At 40.7% G+C, this 24,075-nt stretch overlaps 1 protein-coding gene across 13 annotated transcripts in view; it reads right to left on the reverse strand.

Annotated features, from left to right (window-relative positions):
• The window catches only part of BTRC (beta-transducin repeat containing E3 ubiquitin protein ligase), a 134,698-nt gene that overhangs the window by 43,576 nt on the left and 67,047 nt on the right, over positions 1-24,075 (reverse strand). For 12 of the 13 annotated variants that reach the window (XR_014548595.1, XM_083615334.1, XM_083615339.1 and 9 more), the window contains one exon: positions 18,373-18,462. The exons of the other annotated variant lie outside the window; for it this stretch is intronic. Coding sequence is in view for 11 of the 12 variants with exons in the window: in XM_083615334.1 (XP_083471460.1) it covers positions 18,373-18,462 (90 nt within the window). In the remaining variant the exon portion in view is untranslated. The remainder of the gene's footprint in view (positions 1-18,372; positions 18,463-24,075) is intronic. 13 annotated transcript variants of the gene reach the window in all.

The following is a 24,075-nucleotide window of genomic DNA, read 5'->3' on the forward strand; positions in this document are numbered from 1 at the left end:
TGTGACCATTCTCTTCTTTCCCTATCATTGCTTTCTCCACATTTCCCCCATGTGTAATCCTTGACTGTAAAATCATCAGAGCAGGGACCTCTCCAGTGCTTTATCTCTGTAGAGTGTTATGTTCACTGATGGCACCGTATAATAAAGTATTTTCCCACTCCTTAGTCAAGTTGAAGCACGGGCATTTGTCATGTACAGAACCAATACTAATAGCTCCAAGCTCCTTAACTCAAAATGGCAACCTGTATAAGGTTATACTGGAGCGCATTATTTAAACTAAGCCAGCCAATCTTCTAGACTGTTGAGCAACTAAGACCTGAACTCTAAAAGCAAATGGCATACCGTGTGTTTTTCATTGCTGAAGTTCCATGATTCTTCCTGATAGACACACTACATTCTGACAGCTGCCTTAAAATCAATACCAATATGAAACCAGCTAACAAATTCCTGGAGTTCAGAGAAGTGCCCTAGAGAGGCAGCACTTTAGTAAAGTTACCTTACTTATCACAGCAAGTTCGATATTTAACCACCAGGGGATTTCCAAACTTTGCTGAGTTTTTGAAGTTAATGATTAATATTTCTGCCATCTGGAGACAGAGAGAAAGCGATAAGTACAATAGGTTGTGTTAGGATAACCACAATTACATTTTTCTTTTTTCCACCCCTCTCAGGACTTGCTAGGAAGGAAGACAAGTGACTGAAAACAGCAGCTAAAACCAAGCCTTCCAGGAGACATTGTGCTGGGTGGAGACAATGAAAACTTTCTTCCATCGAACTTGGTGCTAAACTAAAAGCAACATCCTGTCCCTTCAGATGATTCACACCATCTTGCCCTGCAGATCTCACCCTCTATTAGTTTGCTTTAAAGGAGAGTTTTAGTGGCAAGTACATGGAATGTGAAGATGAAATTGCAGGCCTCTGTACACATTTGTCCATAGAGCAGGTAGATGAAGCCAATGCAGAAGCCAACAGAAGCCGCTATGCTCTTGCCACACACCCAGCTTGTTTCAATCCCTCGTTGTAGAAATCATTCTTTGCATGAAAAAAAATGCATACATGGAGGCTGGTGTACCCAATTGTGTGTTTTTTTTGGTTTTGTAAAAGAACAACAACAAAAAAAAGATATTTTTTTAATATACCCGCCATGGATGTTTGGAATTTACTGCCAGCAACCAACCAACTGGTTCTGCATTTCCAAGAAATCAATCTCTGAGTGTGGCAATGCCTACAATTCCCTGGCTGTTGACATCAGGAAGACACCTTCATTGTACTATTCTTGATGCCTGCTAAAAACATGTTTGTTTAGGTGAGCCCACTCAGAGATGTAGAATGTTGATATGCATAATGTTTTAATCTGTTCTTAGTTCATTGCTGATTTAATTTTTTTAAAAGAGTTGTTTAAGTGTTTACTGATTATTTTGCTCTCTGCAAACTGCTTTGAGGCTTTTCGCAATCAAGCGGTGTATAGATTTCATGAAATAAAATAATAAATACAAAAACATTTTTTAAATGGAAAGGTCAAGATAAATTCATTGAAGATTTTTTACAGCCCATTCTTCTTCCAACCACAGGTTACCTGACCCCTCGCCAAGGGTATCCAAAAACTTTACATTGTAGGAGCCCTAAGGGTTCAGCAGGAATTGGGAGTACCATTATTAGTATACTTTAATGGTATACCGAGCTGGATGGGCTAACAGATTGACCTCTTTCCCTTCTCCTATTTAGAAACATACACAGTTTCTTGTATTAGAGGAGGGTACAAAGCACAATTCATTTCTTTTAAACATATATGGTCCTTTTTACCGTTTGGTTTTCTACAAATGTTCCTTGTGAACCAGTCCCTACACTCTGCCTGAGATACAAGACAATTTAGAAAACCAGATCACAGGCTAGGATGCATTAACTTACTGTGAGGTTTAATTGCATTTTTTTTCTGAACACAGCATTCAGATGCATCCCAAGTAATCAATATTGAAGAATATAAATCATGACTTCAAATGGAAGTGACAGTCTTAAATTAACAGCACAGAGAAGCATTCTGGTTCAGTTCTTTGATTTACTCAGTTTTGTAAAACCCAAAGCTTCAAAAAGAACTCACACTGGCATTAATTAAACAACATTTTTATTACCTACTATCAAAGCATTACAAGGAGGGTTTACTAGTCAGCTCTGCTAAGGAATTACAAGCTTCACTCAATTAACAGTCTAACTTTTTTGTGGTGTCACTGCTAATTGAGATATTTTTCATTTTTATATCTTCTAAATTAATGCTGTACAGGAGAGCTCAGTCCAAGCACACAGGCAATCAGAGGAATCAACAGGAATCCTGAGGTCAGGAGAATGAACAGTGAAATATTTTAGTCATTAACTAAGTTTCAAAGATGCTGGCAATGACAAAGGGGGCTTTATTTTACCCTGTGATGGGAAGATCCTAGGTCAACAAGAAGTAACTATACACAAGAATATTTAAATTTCCAAATGCAAATCTATTCTCATAGAATTAGCCGAGACACTGGACTGCCATTTCCAGAAATAATGAAGGCAGACATGAGAGGCTACGTTGCCTTGGGTATACAGGAAAATATTTGAGTAAGCGGAGACAAGAGTAATTGAAGACAACGCCCTAGATGTTCTTTCATTAAAGTTAGCCTGTATGGTACTACAGTGGTGCCTCGCAAGACGAAAAGAATCCGTTCCGCGAGTCTCTTCGTCTTGCGGTTTTTTCGTCTTGCGAAGCAAGCCCATTAGCGGCTTAGCGGCTTAGCGCTATTAGCGGCTTAGCGGATCAGCTGATAAGCGGCTTAGCGGCTTAGCTGATAAGCGGCTAAGCGGCTTAGCGGATCAGCTGTTAAGTGGCTTAGCGATCAACTGTTAAGCGGCTTAGCGGATCAGCTGATAAGCGGCTTAGCGGCTTGGGAAAAAGGGGGGGGAAAGGAAAAAAACCCCGCAGGAACTCGCAAGACATTTTCGTCTTGCGAAGCAAGCCCATAGGAAATTCGTTTTGCGAAGCACCTCCAAAACGGAAAACCCTTTCGTCTAGCGGGTTTTCCGTCTTGCGAGGCATTCGTCTTGCGGGGCACCACTGTATATGAAATTGATAAAACAATGAGAAGTTATATAGCAATGAATTATTTCAGTTTTATTGACAACTAAAGGAGTTACACAATTTTTCACTGGAAGTAGTCACCATGCTGACTGGGGGCTACAGGTTTCTCACCCCAGGTATAAATGCTCACACAGCTCATGTTATTTATTTTGAAAGTTTCAAAATATTTATATTTACCTTTCAAATTTCCTATATCTTGATATAATAGGATGTGTTGCATTGTATGATAGTCTTGTTAATATTTGTAATATCGTTTAGAGTTTGCATGGCACATGCAATGCTCACAGTCATGAAATAAGTGGTGTAATAGTACAATGCTACTTTATCTAATCAGAAAATGTTTTGAAACTATCTGCAACTTGCAGTTTTGACATTTCACAGCAATACTCACGTTGAGTAAGTGAAGTCAAGAACAAAGAAAGTCAAGCTCACAGTTTTTTGAAGGGAAAGTGTCTTAGATGGAGGCTTCTCTAGGTACAAATTGCAGATTCTTGCATTTTAGGCAAACCAGTAAGACATTGTTCGCACAATTAGCAATTGTGACTGTGTCTTTTAAAAAAAAAAAAAAAAAGTTGGTGGATCTGGAAAGGGGTCCTTGTAGGGATGTGTAGTTTAATAATCTACCATCTTCTGTAGTCCCAATATATATTGTTTTCCCCTCCATTTTATTCACAACAATAAACGTCCCCCCTCCCCTGAAGTGCAAAAGTCATAGAATCATAAAGGTGGAAGGGAACTTGAAGGTCAACTAGTCCAACCCCCAGCAATGCAGAAATCTTGCCCACAGCCATCCTTGGGTGGGCTCAAGCTACCAACCTTCTGGTTAATGCACTGACCCATTGCAGGAGAAACCTAATCTGGATTGGGACTGCAGTAATGAGCAAACCCTTTCTAGAGTTTCAGTCTGGATCACCCTTTCTCTATGCCTGCTATTAACCTTTTAAAAACCACTGATGCAATTGCTAATGGTATGAATGGTGTCTAATCGAGTTTGGCTCTTGGTATAATGACTTCCATATAAAAATCAACTAGATCAAGGGCAGTGGTCACCACACAGTGCAAGAAATTATGTATAACAAAAAGCCTATACTAATGATTGCAGCAATTACCTACAACTTAAACTGCAATGTATCATGTGACCCACCCTGAGAACTACAGAAGGAGAGTATATAAATGTGAATACTACTACTACTACTACTACTACTACTACTACTACTAATGGCAATAGTAATGATGATGATATAGCCACCCAGACTGACTTTTCGAGGCAACAACAGGAAAACATATCAGTTCCCTTAAGTACCAATTACAATAATAAAATACTTTAAAATAATTATTCAAGTAGGCTAAAAATGGAACTGTCTGTTTAGAAATAATATTTTTTTCAAGGTAGCAAAAGGCAGCTGGGTAATCTTTCCTGCACTTGACCACTTTTTGTTTAAGGTTCAGCATAGCCAGTTTCTGTCATATTTTGAATGCTATGCTTTTAAAGCAAGACTTTTACTTTTTGATACTTTCCTCTGCATTATTAATTTATTATATTTTAAATTCTACTGGTGCCCTCTCTTTCAGAAAGAGAGATTGATAAAATATGTAGAGTTAAATTTTGATCAGTGAAGTAAAATATTAAATGAATGGCACTGAATTAAGTGCACATTTGTTTTCTAGTATTATAATGAAAATTTTAGATGACCTTCAGCAATACATAGTGTCATTTGTTTATTAAACAGAGGGCTCAGAATTCCTCAAAAAGGCACCTAAGCTGAGGACTTGGCAGTGCCAAGAACAATGCCACTTGAACTGAGGTGCCACCACTTCTGGGGCAGAACGTGTAATCACTTTGTTAGAGAGCATTTTTAAAAGCAGAAGTCACTCTCTCCAGGAGAAACCACGAAAGTCAATCTCTCTAGTGAAAACTACAAAAGTAATTTAGGTCGCAGAATGTAATCATCATGAGTTGAATTTGGCCAGAAGAACATCAGGGTTAATAACCTCACTCTTGCGATAAGCACCAAGGGATCCTTAATGACCAGTATAAATTGAACTCCTTCCTTCCTCTTTATTAACATACTATGGGGCTGATTCAAACCTACAAAAGCAAGAAATTAAGAAATGAAACTGCTAAACTCACCCTGTTGTGCTTATATGTGGAAGCTATCAAGATTGCCTGTTGTGAAGCAGCCCTGACGCACAGCCTCTACAATACTAGTTCATGATGATGTGACATGGGGAGGGGGGAGATGATCTTCAAAGTTGGACTTTTAAATAAAGGAAGTTACTTTCTCTTGCTGCTTTATTCATGAACCATGTGTTCTTAACATTTTAGTATAGACTAACATACATTTGATGGTCGTTAACTGTCTTGAGGTCCCAAATTGTACGGAAAAGCAGATCTGCCACCGCAGCACTCATATGGCTGACTTTAAATCTTGGCAACCTCGTGAAAAATTAAAAATCCAGGATAAACTTGAATCACAGATGAACCAAAATTAAGAAAAGAACAAAAAACAATGAGCTCATTTGTCAAAGCTGTGAAGCAGATTCATAGCCGCTCTCTGGCTGCACCTGTGAGGTGAGATAATTGACCGAACGTATGAGAGACGCCTAGTTATATCATATCAGCACAAATGCACCGTTTAGCTAATTTTTTGTTGAATGTTATGCTAGCAAAATTGCTTCAGATAAACAGCTCATTACATGTTGGCATCTACTATGCAGTTTAGTTCAGATTAGTGGCCACTTTTTGTGGCTGCCTTCACACGTAGCATTAAGCTGGAGTTATGGGCTGATTGTGGAGTGCTGTAAAGCAAATGGCTTCCTGGTTTGTTTCCCCGTTTCCCATTATGTTGGAAACAGGGATGGTGGTTTGCTGCTCCCTAACAAGTAATGGTTGTTAGCCAACCTTCAGCTATGGTTTGTTGTTGCCTTATGGATCCTGGCTTGTTAGGGAGCAACAAGCTACAATCTCTGGTTCAGACTTAATGAAAACACAAGGTGTACTGGTTTGTTTATCTCACTTGCCCCAGGAGAGGAACAAATTGGGAGTGATTGGACAGCATGCACTACCACACTGCATAATAAACCACAATAAGCAGAGTCACTGGCATATCATTATATGCAAACACAGCCATAGCAACCAATTTTTTAAATTATAGGTTATTATACAGGGCAGAGTTGGGGGGGGGATTCACCTAAACTTAAGCCTTGTATTTTCTGACCTGACTATGTAAACTAGAATTTCTTTCTCACAAAAGTGTTTTAGAAACTAACAAAATAACATTTTCTAGATTGATACAAAACAGGGGGAAATGTTAATACCTTGCATTAAATATTTTACACTGATAGTCTTCTGCTGTTTAATACAAAGCTACAGCAATTATTTCCTTCTCCATTTCAAGCTAAGGGTAGGGAAGGGATCAGCCAAACAGAATTGGCATGGAAATAACCATGGGTGATCAGAAAGCCGCATAATGCATCCGTTAGCCTCAACATACCCACTAACAAAAATAAATTACTTGCATTTGAGAAGAACAGTAATTCTTTCAGAGACTCTTCACAGTCCCAAACATGGGGTGCCATGTTGAGTCTCAAAGAGCAATGCTTTCAAGCACCAAACTGGGCCAAATGATAAAAGAGAAGTAAAAAGTCCAAATATGAGTGGGGAAAGAATGTATGCTTCAAGTTCTATTTATGTTAAAGAGTGGTTTCCCCATGATTTTTTCTATAAGTAGTCCCAGGATAAACAGTATCACCAATCATGTTTCATAACATTCACTACAGAATTTCAGCGCAACACCAATGTGTCAAGAGTGAATGCGTTCAAACAAACATTTATTCTCCTTGCCTATAGCTTCCTCAAAATAAAGTTATCTGAGAACCGAAAATTCTCATTTAGTCACAGCCTACAGGTAAGCTGCTTTCTAAAGAATACAGTGATAAATAGGTTGTTATTTTAGTTTTACCAAAAATAACTTTAAAAATGCTGTATTAGAAAACTTCCTTTATGGAGAACTCTTCATAAAGGAACATTTGAAAAATAATCTAGTCTTTGTTTGTTGTAAGTCTCCAACCTTAGGAATACCTTTGCATTCTTAATACCTTTAACCTTTTGAAGACAGTCAGTTTCTTAGACAGTATTTAGTAATGGTCTCCTGCATCAAGGACAAATGCTTCATTTGAGCAGTTAAGACTAGGCCAATTGAGTACACAACTGGTTGGCATTTAAGGACTTTGTGAAGGAAGGGTCCTGTTTTGCTTTTATCTCAGTACTTCCAGGTAGCGCACAATGCTCAACAAATCAAACAGAAGTTGCGTGCAAACCAGGAGGCAACCACACATTTACAGTGTTGCATAAAGTTTCAGTTCATTGTCCACAATTAGCACAGTTGCTTGAAAAATCACCAAGTACTGCTATTGTGCCCATACAGAAAGAGAACGTGCAAATTTAGCAGATACAGAAAAGCAACACTATGTGTGTGTGGGGAGGATAAATGCTCTGTGTGTGTGCATGCGCACACATGAGACAACAAGAGGACCACTTTAATGCTTAATTATAGATGTTGGTTAAAATGCTGGTTGTTTGATTTCTTAAAAGAGTATTAAACGTTTCTGTGCTTTTCTCCTCTTCCGCAACGCCATCCTCTCAGTATTGTCCTTTGCCTTCGCTGCTTCCTTCAAACCTCACTCAAAAAGAGGACCTGGACAGGAAGTTATTAAACTTCAATCCTCAACGCATCTTCTGCACACTTTGCAAGGCTGAACTTTTCACCCACAGCCTACATTTCTATGACACCCTTTAGCACAGCCATAGTGAGGAAAGGCACAGCAACTCAGACAGCAGGATAGTGCCACAATTCATCGCCAACCCCATTTGACACAAACAAACGGTGTGTCAGTCCTTTGAACGGGAAAGACTTATTATGAGGCAGCTGCCGAAAAAGCAAAAGGGGCACATGGGCCAGGCTGCTACCGAATAATGACCCCTCTCTGGTTCAAATGTGAAATATACTAAAACTTTCAAAATCACATTTTCCCCACGACAGGAGTGGTCGCAGACACAAATGCTGGGGAGTGAGTGGCTTAGAGTATTCTAATAAACGCAGGCATTGTTTGCACAGCTCTGAGAAAAGGGTTCAAAACAAAGCTATGCTGCTGGTGGGCAAGCAGCAGAGAGCAGGATAATTTAAAGCGTGTGCTTTTCCCTTCCCCTTTGCAGGAGGCATGCCTGTCACTGCGCAGCTGTGCTGCCGGCATCATCACTCCCTCTGTCTCCCGTCTTGCTAATTAAAAGGTTGATCACAGAACAATGCTCTTCTCATTAATTTCAGTGTTCCGATTGGGCAGGATCCCCGTTTGCTCCGCCTGATCTTTTCCATGCGGTTGAAGTTAATGTGACAGGAGTCCGAAGATGGATTACCTGCTGCCATATTGCCCATCGCCTCCAATCAGGAGCTATCTGTGTAAACTGATTGTTCTAATTTGCTCTCATTATTTTTACAATATCAGGAGAAAATAACGCACACAGCTCACTGTCAAAGCCATGAAAATCAGTCATTAGTTAAACCTAGACACTGAGTGGCTTTATTAGGACACTGCAGCTTATTGATGTGCAGCTCCAGCAAAGTAAGATAGCATTTTCTTTTCAAACGGAAAGAAAGAGGCTTCAGCTGAGAGGCAGTATTTATTAGACTAATTCCAGGAGCAGCAGAAAGCTTGCTGCCCTGACACAGTTAATTGGCATCTTGATGTGTACAGCAGATTAGGAACAATGAAAATGTTGCAGTTCGGGCATTAGGAAAGACCATCCAGCAAATCTGAATGTGAATTTGCACACAATACCAAGGGCAGACAACTGTGTAACCTTCTGACCAGATTTAACACAAATGTGCTTTAAAATTGAAATATGGCAATCAATAAAACAGCCAACACAAAAACCCCTGCACTTCTGCAACTCAAAATATCATATTAAGCAGTATCCTAGCACAATAAGGTACACAAGACACATCAATAACGTTCTACATTCTCAAGAGCTGCTCCCAAGGTCAGACATCTTGTTGTGAGTACCCAGCAGATTCTCTGAAGGTCAAAAGACTCTACAGCTTTACTTGATCGATAAGGCAGCAAGTTCAACTAGGACCTTCTGCAGAGATGGCTTTGTGCTGCTACCTGGTGCCTCAGCAAGGAAAGAGACCTTCTCAGAGGTTAGAGGAGACTATAGTTCCACAGCAAAGCTGAGTGCTGATATAACTGACAGAAACTAGGGTTGTGTACCATGATTCAAAGCTTCCACAACCATATGACTAAATGAAGCATTTGCAAAGAAACAAAACAAGAATTCTTATATGCCAGGCACATCAGTTGCAGTAACAGTCTTGTTCTGTGACAGGCAGGACATGAAAATGAATTCTATACAAATATCTAAATTAGCTCTTTGCAAAGGCTCCAACAGAAGAGTGAGGATGCACAATATTTCACTAAAAAAGTTAAATCCAACTAGGGAAATTCAAAGTTAGCGGTTCCAAATCTAAGCACAGCAACAAGCAACAAAAATACAAATTGGTGGATTCCAGAGAGAGAAAATCTCTCTTGGGCAGTTTTGACTCCTTTAGGGCACCACCTCATTTTTAGTAGAACATAGCAATCTCTTCTGTTAACCATTATTTTTAATTTTAAGAAATAAGAAGGAAAAAAATCTGTCCCGGGCTTTTCTTTGTTGCTTTTGACTAATTTCTTTTTTACAAGCCGTTTTGAGTTTTTCTACCATACGGGGTAAATCAGAGCAGTATGGTTCTCAGTACTGCTTGGCCCCTCCTCTCCTAATGGACTCCTCTTTAGAGAGGCTTTGCCAAGCTTTACTCCTCAGAATTCCTGCATGGAAAATGGTGCGCCATGCCACAGTCGGAGAAACGTGCTGATGGCACAAATTACAAGCCCCCAGCCGAATGCTCCAGCCCCCACCATTCGGGCAGATTTATGTGGGCTCTTGCCGACGTTATTACAAGTCAGAGTTTATTGGGAAATTGTTACATTATGCGGAGTGTCTAACAAATTGCTTATGCTGCTATAATTGGATTACAACAGCCGCTTGCTCCCACCGGTAAGATTAGGCAAGTAGGACTCCTGCCGATCTCTGAGCGTTAGCAGTAATTTTATTTGCCTTGCCTCTCTCTTTCCTAACAACATGCCTCTCTCCCTGCCAGCTGTCTGCTGAAAAGGCACAGGCTTGTTCCTTGGCCCTAACAATGCAATTACAGCCCTGCAGATCGCACTGTTTGTGCATTAACTACAGAGCCAAAACGAGGCGAATTGATCGTTTGACTTTTGGAGTGGTCACGTGATCCCTGTGTGCGGGTGATCCGGCATGCATCAGCGGGCAATGCTGCAGTACATGCCTGATGAGGAACTTGCTTCTCATTATTACTCCTCCTAGGGACAAAGACACAGGAGCCTTTCTGAGCTGATCCAGACCCATCTAAACTTGCTCTCAACTTAGCCAAAGAGCGGATAAGGCTAGAACAGAGTTTCCCTCCCAAAATTCTTCCCTCAGATTTCTAGGTCTGGTGATGTTCCTAGGCTGTTATCCAAAAAGGTCACTCAAATGTCCCAGCTTGATGACCTTATACCCAGGAAGTGGATTTTCGCCACCATTTCATGAAATACGCCATTGTTCTCCCCATTTTACAGATGAGAAAACTAAGGCAACTAACAACGTCTCCACCCCCATCGTTCAGCCCGGACACTGAGGTCCAGTGCTGAGGGCCTTTTGGCGGTTCCCTCACTGCAAGAGGTGAGGTTACAGGGAACTGGGCAGAGGGCCTTCTCGGTAGTGGTGCCCGCCCTGTGGAACGCCCTCCCATCCGATGTGAAGGAAATAAACAACTATCTTACTTTTAAAAGACATCTGAAGACAGTCCTGTTTAGGGAAGTTTTTAATGTTTAATGCTGTATTGTGTTTTTAATATTCGGTTGGAAGCTGCCCAGAGTGGCTGGGGAAACCCAGCCAGATGGGCGGGGTATAAATAATAAATAATTATTATTATTAATATATAAGTTGTCTGCTGTTAGTCCATGAATTCCACTGCTGAGCTGTGGTTTAAATCTACATCTGCAGGGTCAACAGGCGGTGTTTGGTTCAGAAGACCACAAACGGTACATTACCAATGAAACATGCATAAATATCGCCCTTTTTAATTATGCTTGCTTCCAGACATAAGTCGTTAAATAGACACATGATCGTTGCACATGAGGATGTGTATAGTTTCTCCCTATGATCACCAAGGAAGATGTGTATAGTTTCTCCCTATGATCACCAAGGAAAATCTTGTCTGTGTCAAGTGACTCACAGATAACTGCATATTTTCCTAAGGGAGAAAGAAGTGGGTTGAAGGAAGACTGAATCATTAGATTTTTTTATTTCTACCTCCAGCTCTATAAGGTTGAAAGCTTTAGCATGCCACTCTTTTGCTACTCATCTGTTAATTCAGTAGAACCATTAATGGCAAAAGTGGCTGGGTAACCCTAGCATTTAAGAGGTCCTTGGTTGAAAACAGGCTGGGGGAGGGTGCAATGGTTTGTGAAAATTGCTGGAGTGAGGTTTGGGGGTGGAGAGAACTATTTCTACCCTTATTTATTTCATGATGAACCCAACATGTAAAGTAGCTTCCAAGACAGGAGGAGGCTAAAATAAAGGCAACTGATATACAATGTGTGCATACTGGAGAGAGAAAAATGCCTGTTTACATGTAGTTTAGCACTCAAAAGAAACTCTGAACAGCTGAAATACCTTATAAATAGCTCAGACCCAGAGGAAGTGCAAACGTCTGCATTGTGAATTGTAGATCTTAATTACAGACAATGGCTGGTACAGCAAGTACTACAGGAAAAAAAAAACCCCAGTGAAACAGTTGCACTGTTCATGGCTGGCAATAACTCTTCAGGAAAATATTTACTATCAATCAGTTATGAGAAAAGGGACTCCGTGCTCATAAAACAGCACGTTGCTTCTCATACCAGCACCATTTTGATTCAGCATAATCTGAATTTAAACGGCTTGTTTCCTGCGGATATAATTTTGGAAATAAATAAAACAAATCTTCTATCAAAATCTGGAGAATGTGGGAAGGGGAAAGGGAGGGGAGACATGCACATTCTTTCTTCAATCCCTTTGCAAATAACTCTGACTAGGGGTGGGGGAAGGGGGAAACTGTGAAAATGTAAAATATTCCAGATTAAGGCAAAATAGCCTCATACTTAGATTATGACCAATGTGCCACTGTAAAGGAACTGAAAAGCCTAACCCTTTGGATGATTTTAATTATGCTTCATGGAGGCAGAATACTTGTGGGTATTAAGTAAACTTCATTTCAGTTTTACATTAGTTATAACACTTTTTATTTCCATTTAAGAAATTATCTCCAAAAGATAATTTAGCATGTGTGTGTGTGTCAGAGAGAGAGAGAGAGAGAGAGAGAGAGGGAGGGAGGGAGAGAGAGAGAGAGAGAGAGAGAGAGAGAGAGAGAGATTGGATTCTAATTCCATAAGTTAAAAAACAATTTTGAGCCAAGTACAGCATCACGATGGAAATGCATCAATTCCTGTAAGGCAGTATTAGGTTTGTTCAACCATAATTATAAAGGAAACAAGAACCTGGGCACAATATAGACCATAGCAGAGTCCAACAGAAAGAAAAGCGGAAAAAACCCATAGTACTGAACACAGAAAAGTCACAATAGATAAATGGTACTTCAGTTAAGAAAAAGGTTGGCAAGACACCTCCAGGGAGATCCCAACAAGATTGGCCAAGACCTTATGTGCACATTGAAGGGCCTGAACATTCTCAGGGTCTGAAAATCTCAGGAGCACTAAACTCAGAGTTTCTCAAGCTAGTGTTTTTGATTTCAGGTTTACCTTCTAATATAGTCTACCTTCTGCCTACCCACCCCCACCAGCCAACTATCTACTCATAGCAGGGGGTGTGGAGTCAAGTGCACAAAGCCTGCTGCACGTGTTCAAAAGATCCGTGAAGTAGGAAACTAATTCAACACATGCATCAGAATGAATGACAGAACAAGACATATCCAACTCCTCTGAAGGAAAGCAGCCCACCAGGAAAAAACTGTTGTGGCAAAGCAACTCCTTCCAATTCATACTGGGATGATGGAGCAAGTGGGAAAGCAGTGACTTCCTAAGATTCAATGCTAGAGAGCATTCAACTCAGCCATGTCTTGGATGATGAGGGGAAGGAAAAGGTCTACTTGTCTGAGAACCCCATCCCCTTTCTGGAACTTTTCATATCTGTCCAGGTGTTCTGCATCCCCAAAGTGGGACACTTCACTAGCAGGCATTTTTAGCTGTGTACCATTCTACCGGATAGCTAAAGTGATCACAGTCACCAATACGTAGCTTGAAGAGCCAAGCTTACTAAATAACAGAACAGCTGCTTGCCTGGCTGGCTTTCACTGCGCCAGTGAAAGCAACACCTTGCCTGTCCTTGAGCTCCAGTAAAAAGTTGTGAGGATGCCTTATCAAAGAAAGTTCGGCACAACAGCCAGTCCATACTGTTCTAAGGTGCTGAATTAGTAAGACAGAGAAGTATGTTGAAACTAAATGAAAGGATCCTTTAAAGGAGACAGAGGAGTCTACAACCTGAAATTCATATATCTTATAATCCTAGGAAACCAATACTGGCTCTAATGCCTGGTCTACCTTGTGTCTGATGGTAGCTATAATTTTAATACTGCCAACATGCTGAACGGTTTCTGCAGTTGACAGATGCATGCTGATGGTTAGATACCAGCTTAAACTCCATCTGAGATTTTATATCCCTTTTAAAAGATTTGGCAGACTGGGTTTGCAGATCATTACCAGCTATATAGCTACTTCATTCTTCTTTAAATCTTCTTAGAATCTTCCTATGTCAACAAGTGTCAGGCATTTACTATGGCTGCCTTCAGACACCACTTTATTCCATTTTCCTTACCTGATAATTTTAGTGTTTTAGGTGATCTTTCACATGTCAATTCAGGAAATCTAGTGGAAGTTTAGCACTCATTTGCACGCAAAATGCTTCCAGAAAAAAAATCTGTTTGCAACCCCATTAACCTGGATAATCTCAGGAGTTTTGTGCTGAAATTTCCCTGTGGTTTTCACTGCTGCTTATGTGATGAAATTTAGGGCAGTATTCTGGCACTCAGTTCTTTCCTGCCAGCTTCCTGGGTGAATCACAGGGGAACAGAAGAGTGCATGCACATAAAAAGTGGCGGCATGTTTGATGATGTCCACGGTTGTGTCACACCATGTTCACTGGTGTGAATAGAATTTAGTGTAACACAGCAGTATATGGAAAGCCACAGTTTCAGAACACAACAGTTAATGCAGTAACATTAGAAACGAGGACAGAAGTGCTAACATTGCAACCAGAAAAAAGTAATGCAACAATCTCCACATCTAAATGTACCCTACACTGTTTTTTAAAAATGCATTCTTTTGGGCCAGTTTTGAATATTCATTTTGGAAAGGCAGAGTGATGTTGAGGGCTACAAAAGGGAACAGATTCCTCTGTACAAAGGGAGGCCCACAAGAACTTTAAGTTTCAATTTACACCCACTGAATTTCACCTATAAAGCAAACTAGTGATATATTCACAGATACTACAATACTGAATCTCTGCAAAGTGGTTTGTTTAGTCTTCAGGATATTTGGCAATGCATATCCCACGTCAACTCCACTTTCAAAAGGTTTTGAACTAGTAATGCAGTTCTCGTCTATACACACCATCATGAGAAATATCTACTTCCTATGAGAGTGCAATGCTTCCCCACACATTTTAAGAACACCACTCCCAGCAATACACAAATATGCAAAATATGTGCCCAAGAATAAACACTCTGGTGCAGCAGTGCTTGGAAGGACCATATCTTTTATCAGAGACGAGGATTCATTACCTAATTTTTGTCTCCGGCTCTCTTCTCATAGATGTTTGTCAAGATCCCAGGGGAAATTAACAGAGTTCTAATTTTTGTGGGCTACCATTTTGAGGGCACACCTTTAATTAAAGGTGCTACAAACTACTTTTAGTAAGTGCAGCTCCCTTGTGATTTCCTGCCAGCCACACACAACTTCTGGTCAAACGAATGAGTTCTGCGTAGAAGAAAAGTTTACTGCTAGAGGAAGCACATGCAGGGAAAACTCTGCCAAGCTATTTTATAATCTCAGGCTGAGAATTTGAAACCAAGAACATGAAGGGGGTTTCCAATAAGACAGCTATATACTTGCAGATAAAGGGGGGAGGGAGAAACACTCATTTGTAGAAAAATAAGTCTGCCGCTTGGGCTTGCCGATCGGAAGGTCGGCGGTTCGGATCCCTGCGATGGGGTGAGCTCCCATTGCTCGGTCCCAGCTCCTGTCAACCTAGCAATTCGAAAGCACGCAGTGCAAGTAGATAAATAAGTACCGCTCTGGCGGGAAGGTAAATGGTGCTTCCGTGCGCTGCTCTGGTTTCGCCATTATATAGTCATGCTGGCCATATGACCCGGAAAAACTGTCTGCGGAAGCAGCCGAACGCTGGCTCCCTCGGCCTGTAAAGCGAGATGAGCGCCGCAACCCCAGAGTCGTTTGCGACTAGACTAAATTGTCAGGGGTCCCTTTACCTTTTAAGTAAGAATCAAGGCATCAGTTTGGATACAACGCTACACAAAATGCTTCACAACTAAGAAGATGCATTTTGCATTACAGAGCTGATGTCCCCCATCTGCCATAGAAGGACTGGACATCGCCGTATTTTTCAGAGTATTAGGAAAAAGACAACCACAAGGCCTCCATCCCCCCCCAAAATTATGAGCCTGAACTCTGACCCTGTATCATCACATTTTAATTGCTCCACTGGACTCATACAGCACATGGAACAGGGACTGCAGAGACTTGGGCTCAACCAACATTTCCCAAGTCTTACTGCAAAAGACCCACCACGCCACTAAATCACCTAGTTGCACCCTAAGCTACGCTCTTTGCACTCAATTGCTTGATATGTATGTCATGGCTTGCACACTCTCCCCTCATTCTACTGTGGACATGAGGAGGACACTGGAAATTTTTGTTACTGTTTTATGTTAACCACAGTTTATGAATCATCTGAACCCTAAACTGTGGTTAATCTTAAACTGATGATCAGCAGAAATAAGCCAGCTTCACAAACTACTGGTTGTGCATTCAGTATTGTGAGTCCAATTCTGAGGAGCTCCCTCCAAGCTGAAATAAGGCAGCCTGCTCCCTGATGCTTGGTAAACATTTTATGCTTGGTAAAGACTTTCCCCCCCTCTCCCCCCCATATTTTATGGTTTATTTTAACTATTTTTATGCTGTATCCCTCCATAACACCTATTGTACACAATACAACTGCAGTATTAAACTATGTATAAATTATTAGAATTAGAAAAATAATAATAAATGAGCCAAAGTTAAAATTAATCACAGCTTCACAGAGGTTAGACAACAAGGCGAGCTGTGGTTAATCTAAAACAGAAGCAAAAACCTTCCAAACTCTTCCTTGTAGCTGCCCCTGAGGAGGAGAGGGAGAAAGCAAGCATAAGGCCTGCTGAGGTTTGCTACCGCAATACTAAACTATGGCTTAGTCTTTCGTCTGACCAGCTCACTGAAGCTCCTACCACACTGAGCTGCAAACTATGCAAAAGCATACAGAGACAGGCACAGTTGTACAGAGGGTGTGACTCCATACAGCTTGGTCCTCCAGAGTAACATTATGTACACTACTGAATGCCAAAATTCAAACGGAGGTATCTATCTGGCCTTAGGGAGAATTTCATTCTGTCTGGGGTTAAGCAAGCTTCCCACAGAGTTATGCACACAGAGTGATTGCTCAGACTGCTCACACATTGGCACCATACATAAATGGATTCTGTAGAATGACACACTTGAGGAGAAACGTTGTATGTGACAGGCAGTTTTACAGAAAGGTGGAGAAAATTTGCATGGCATTACTGTCTGCCAAAGGGATTATTTTTTTATATTCGAGTAAAGTTAAAGAAAGGTTTCTTGGATAACGCATCTATCTAGAGCAAGAATACATATGCTGGGGGAAAGGCATTACAGAAAGAAATCCCAAGGAATGAGGAGGGAGAAGAGGGCAATCATTTCTCTACCAGCCATTTTGTTGGGGGTGGGAAGAGGAGGGGGAGAGATGCTGCAAAAGCGCCAGCTGGTTTTGCTAACAGATGGCTGCATGCACTGATCTGTCCTGCAGGGCTATCCTGAACTTCCTTCCAATGGAAACATGAAGCTTAAGCAAGGCTAAACATGCCCTTTTTATATACACTGTATCGTGGCTGGAATGTTTTCCAGTCATTCACAATCCCTCAGACACGGTTCTTATTTTATGAGAGTTATATTTAGTTGCAGGGGAAGCCAAAGACAGGATGCACATTTCCCTGAGAATGTCTCTTTTGATGTGGCAATGCAAAAGGGAACATACCCAATCCACCATTCCTCTGAAAGTGCTTTGTTTTAAAATCAGATGCGTCTTCAACCTGCTGACAATGTCTCCGTACTGCAGTAAGTACCGGTATGTGAATCAAATCCCCCACCTCGGCTCCAGTTGTGTGACTTGAGACAGTGGCCAGCAGGGGGGGTATGAGAATATCATATGCTCCCTGTCTAAAATTGCAGGGGCTTAAATTCAGAAAGGAGGCAGGGTTGCAGCCCTACAATCTGAATGCCCACTCAACTGCCTCTCTCTGCTGGAAGCAAACATGGACAACTTGTTTGGACAAAGACAGCATAAAATTAAATAAACCACCAGTTGGAGGTGCAACAGTTGAGTTGTGCGTTTCTCATATTACCATGGCTATTGCTAAGATACATTTGGCACATTTTTTGTTTAAAAGGGCCCAACAAATCATAAGATTTTTTTTTAAAAAAACCCACTAGGATTTTCAACTCTCATTTCTAAATTTTCACCATATTATCATCCTAATTTCAAAAACTAACGATTATTGTTATAATTATTATATTTATTTATATCTCACCTTTTCCCTTTACAGGCAGGGAACTAATGAGGCAGGGATTCTTAGGATTAAAACAAAAAAATGTGCATTATCGATAAAGGACTACATAAGTTCCCATAGGACCCTATGGACTCAATTAGGTTTACACGGATACATTCAGAAAGCACAGTATTAAATTGCCTCTCCAATGAAGAGAGAACTTGCAGCTTATTGACCTGGTACAAGAATGACAGTTACAGCTTTACTTACTTTGGCCACACAGTTTTCAGTCTTCATAGCAGTGCTCCCCAAGCAAACTGCTTCCTGGTTGATGCAGAGCCTGGCACAGCTATTATAGGTCTGTGAAGAAGAAACGAAATAATGGTTTGGATAATGGAACTGTATTTGTTCTAAAGGTAAGGTGTTTCATGTATTTAGAGCAGCTAATTGCATTCATGGGCTTCTACTTTTAAAGCAGACAGCCTGCATTATATAGTCATATAGAGATATCATTCACAATGGTCAAGTCTGCCCTACAGGGACTTGTACTGCTTAAATCAAGAGCCTTACATGGAAAAAAATGCACCTCCAAGTTCTTAAATTAAGAAATCTAAGGGCGGGGCGGGGGAATATTCCAACTCCAAACTCTTCTACAGCAGTGGTTTAAAGCAGAGACCCAAACTCCCCCACCACCTGCAAAAGCTTTTTGTCAATTGTTAAAATGTGGGGTAGGTAGTAACACTCTGTTCTCCACAAGGTTATTATTTCCCTGGGGAAGCGAAGCTATTATTTACCGTACTTAATTTTTACAAAGGTGTACATTCCAAAAGTATTTCAACGTGGTTTACAAAAAACAATGGAGCACAAATCTAAATAAAAGCCCAAAAAGCAATAGATCCTCTTTGCATTCCATCCCAAAAAAATTCAGCAGCAATAAGAAGCAAAAGTGTTTTTAATATTCCTGTGAAAGAGCAAAAATTCAAAGCATGAGGAAGGGTGCTCCATAGTGGATTTGGAACCTTCCTATTTCACTTAGGACAAAACGAAGCACTGCCATGTAAACTTTTCTGCTTCTGGGCTCAATGATTCTTGAGGAAGCTTAAACAACTGATTATTTATTTACTTACTGCATTTATATGGGCTGCCCAACAATATACGTTGTCCAAGCAGCTCACAGAAATTTTAAAAATAAAATAAAATATTAAGAATAAAATGTAAAATAATAAAAGTAGCATTAAAAAATGCTTTCTCGAAGAGAAACATTAAAGCATGGATCCTAAGACTGAGATGGCCAGATTGAACAACTTGTGGTTTTTTTTAATAGCCTGGATGCATAAAAAGGCTTTTACCTGTTGCCAAAAAGGCTGCAAGGCTGACACCAAGCAAGTCTCTTTATAAAGCATGTTCCATAATTGGGTGCCACCACTGAGAAGACCCTCTTCCTAGTAACTGTCTGCCTCATCGGGTAGGTAGGTATATGTACAGAACAAGGAGATCTTCCGAATAACCTGACCCCAAGCTCTTTGTGGTTTTGTAAAATTTAAGGGTAGCATCTCTATGAGAGAGTATGTCATACAGATAATATTGCGTTTTCAGCCACAGTCACAGAGGAATAGACACGTAATTTGTTCTTGGAATATGCCCACATATGTTGAAGCAGGCAATATCTTGTGCAACCCCTTCTGTGTGAAAGATTAGGAGGAATGCCTCTACTAAGATGCAAGCCACAGTATTTAAAAAGGCATAAAAACATTTTCATTAAATCTGCTGCCCAATTAATCAGGGGCACCTTTTTAATTGATTAGAAGTTTTCAATTTTTCATCACCCAAACACTGCCACCCCTGTCATTACCTCATGTTGTATTCCTTTGTGAGATTCACAAAGGATTGTTACATTATTGATCATTCTACAGAAGTCCAAACTCCGTGTTTTGGCTATAAAAGGATTTCTGATTCAATTCTAGCTCAGAAACCCGAACTGTCCAAGCATCTCCTCCCCAATCACCAAGAGAGGCCATTTCTAGGCCACAGGAAGCACTGTTTGAAATGGCAGCCAGATACTGAGCCAGAGGCAGATAGCTTTGCGTTGGAGTGCTTTAATACGGTTTTATACTGCATATAAAGAATGCAAGCATAAACCAGTTTGTTGAAAACTACCCTTTTGGTGAAAGCTGGCTATAATTCTGAACAAGTTTTCAATTTTCACACTGCTGCTAGGGTAAAACATTTTAAAGAGTTTAATTTTTACAGTGGCTTCAATGACACAGGATTATCCAACAAAGTAATGGCTAATCAATAGAGGGTTTAGTTGTCAGGTGAAACATATAACACACTAAAAGGGATTGATTGCTAGGCTCCTCCTTATTTACTGGAAGGTATATATTTAAAATGACACAAACTTGTTACCAAGCCACATTCCTTTAACCTTGCAAAAGCTGTTTGAGATGAGTGTTAAGCAGCCTATAGCAACACACTAATGGGAAAAAAATATCTACCGACGTATGACCGCTTCAAATCATGTCAGGAGCAGAAATGCAATGAGAGGAGCTCGGCGATGCAAAGCAGCATCTATCGCCAGACAAAGGTCCAAATTACCACCTGCAGATGCTGCTATGGATGTGGAGAGCCTGTCTGGAGTACCACTTAAAAATTACATGAAGTGTAAAACATTGTCTTTTCATAATCTGTGGGGGAAATCAGAATATTTTGAGGTGGACTGAGGTGGTAAGGAGGGAGTATCTAAAATACAGAAACAACGAGCAAAGTATGAAATGGGTCTGTCTTCTTTTCAATAAACACTGTAATGCTTGGCCAACCTTCTCTCTGCAGCCATAAGGACTAAAAATTTACCTGCTTTAAACTAGCAGAAACTGCTTCATATCTATGTTCCACAGCAGTGCAGGGTATATTAACAACTCTTATCTTTTTGACTGACAAACATGTTAAGGTCTCACATTTTTAGGTTATGCCCCAAAGTACAAAGGATGAATATGACAAACACACACATCGTATCACAACATTCAGAGGATGGGAATTGGTGCAGCTCTCTGCTGAATGCATTTACCAAGCCCAGGGTCGGTTCCTATGCAATGAATAAAATGGTCCACAGGTCCTTCCAATGTCAGGATCAAGTGGGCCTATTCTTAATCCTTTGAATCCCTGAGGGCTTCCATGTTTTCCATCTATACCAATGGATGGCTTTTGCAATTGCATGGTCTAAATAAAAAGTTATTTCACAATTCATCCAAAAGATCCCATCTTTCAGCACACCAGCACTTTAATTGGAGAATCTAAATGTTCAATAAGATTTCTTTCCCACCCCTGTAGTCAATAATTACATGATTTATCAGAGAAAGATATTATTGTAGTAAAAGCACAACAACGAAATCCAAGAGCACAATCTTCCCCCAAGTCATTTCCAGAGACAAGATTATTAAACTCTTTTTTTCATTGTTCAAACAAGGGCTTTTGCAGCAAAGCGCCAATTGCCAAATGGTAAGAAAATAGTTATTAGACTCTGAAGAATTCAGTGGAAGTGGGAAGTTATACGAACAAATCACTCTTGCAGATTCAGAAAGATCGCTTTCATCTCACTTACAGGGCCTTATGAGACCTCCATTAATTACCCTTAAGGTCTTTCACACAGACTATTTTTTAAAAAGGCAATTTATTTATTTATTTCCAATGAGGTGCTTCTTCCGAAAGTATTAAATAATGCCTGCAAATTTAAAAGCGTTTTTATAAACAGGTAATTAAAAAAAAGGAAGATGAGAATTAAGTCAAGCTGCAGAGCATTACCCAGAATCCACTGTGATTATCGTTTCTATATTTAAAGTAAAATGTCTAGTCTCTGTTGCTCGGAATGCTTGTGGGAAGGGGAAAAGATCTCTGCAGGAAGTCAGCAAGAAAAAATATAGAGTAGCCAAGCCAAAACCAAGAACATTTACAGAAACGTCCCCAAAGCTCAGTTTGTCATATTGCAATTACACCTTGCCTACTGTGGAGCCAGAGTCCCTAATTTTGCCACTAGAGGGAAGAATTGTCTCGACACATGGTGATGGCAAATGGGGAATGGGTTTTTCTGAGCAATTTCCATAACAATGCTCCCTTGGCTGTATGTACCTTCTAATTACTCAGTACAATCAGTGGCGTAGCGTGGGGGGTGCAGGGGGGGCCGGCCGCACCGGGCGCAACATCTGGGGTTAGGGCAAATCCATGGGTTAGGGGGCGCAAATCCACGGGTTAGGGGGCGCAAATCCACAGTTTAGGGGGCGCAAATTACTTGCCTTGCCCCGGGTGCTGACAACCCACGCTACGCCACTGAGTACAATTAAAATGAGTAACCTAAAAACAAATGGGGGGAGGAAATGCTCAGCCCATTTCCAACATTTGTGTCCTCTTTTATCAATCAAAACAAGGAGAAGGACAATGCTACTTTGTGTCCCATTCCCGAGCCACTGAAACTTATTCAGTAAAACAATATTGACAAAAGCAAGGAGTACTGAATTGCTTGTAAAACAAAAACTGAAACAGGAAAAAAAAACCCAAACAAAAGAGAAATGTCATGGTATTTAGCCATCTGGTAGCAGCTTGGAAACAAATTGTCCTCCAAAGAGCAGAAATACAGTATGCTTTCTCTCAGTTCACTGGCTTATGAATATAGCTCCCCCTCCTGCCTTTCCCCCTAAAGTAGATAAGCTAATGCTGGATGCGAGTGGCTTCCGCAAACTTTTTACACTTATACCCCATTATTCAAAGGTCGCCCTAGCCAACTGGGCTAACTGCATCTTCTCCCCCAAAGGGCTACTGCATATGTAGCACCTCCTTAAAATGCTCTAGATTTTCTGCCTGCCAATGAAAAGTGGTGGCTGATCTTCCGAGGCTTAAATCCTTCATTTTATAAGGCTAGTCATTAAAAGGGAAGATGGCAGGCAAGTCAGTCATTTTTCTTCCCCATTGACAATTGGTGACATTTCTCCAGCAGCGCACAAGGTGTTGAAAACCTGGCAGCTGTTACCTCCTGGGACGGAGCTCCTTTTTTATCCTCCTCTTGACAGCTTAACTCAATGGGTCAGCACCTTTAAAGACTGCAAAGTATCAGTGAAGTGGATGGCCAGAGTTGAATTACTGCACCCTTCCTAATCAATGTAAACCCTCACTGCAGGTGAAACTCTTCATCTATAGAGGTGCATGGGGGAGGAAAATGTAATGCCCTGAGCCAGATGGGTTTCATCTTGTGGTTTTTTTGTGGTTGTTTTTTAAAAGAAAGGAACAAGCTAACAAGGGGACAGCTACTTTGTCAGCTTCTTGGCCTCTCTCATGGCTCCGAGGCCCCAGGGTTCCAGCCACACAAGAGAAAAGAATTCAGCATACACGTAAACACTTAAAGAAATATAACTAGGGAGATGGCAACATGCTGTTTTCAAAGACTTGAGAGTCCTGCTCAGAGCTTTATTTATCACTACCCACGTTCATTGGCCTGTAAGTGGACACGGAAACAAAAGGTCAGGACAATAGACAACGCAAGCAATTTACTCCATTACGGGGGAATGCAGAAATGCCGCACATCTGACAGACCCGATTAGCATTGAAGTAGGGACAGGGGGCAACCACAGAGTTTTTAGGCTGAAGGACAACATTTCTGCTGAACAGGCAAGGATTTCTGCACAAGTGATATTTGGGATAATAACTGGCCCCAAGTACAAATGAAATAAAACTCTGGAGGACTTTAATAGTGGATAGGAAAACACAAAAGCAAATTATAAGCACATTTGAAATAACTATTCCCCCTTCATACTGGGTCACTTTTTCCTAACAAGCGTTCAAGATTGATACAAATTACACCTTAAACACCAACTCTTTTCCTCACACAAACATCTACAGCCTACTCTACAGTAACTAGGAAGCGATGTTCCTTTACTTTTGCCTCTCTTTTGCTCTGGCTTGCCCATACTTTTAAGCATTCTGCAGCAC

Source organism: Podarcis filfolensis (genome assembly GCF_964270895.1).
Source record: "Podarcis filfolensis genome assembly, chromosome: 5".
NCBI lineage: Eukaryota > Metazoa > Chordata > Lepidosauria > Squamata > Lacertidae > Podarcis > Podarcis filfolensis.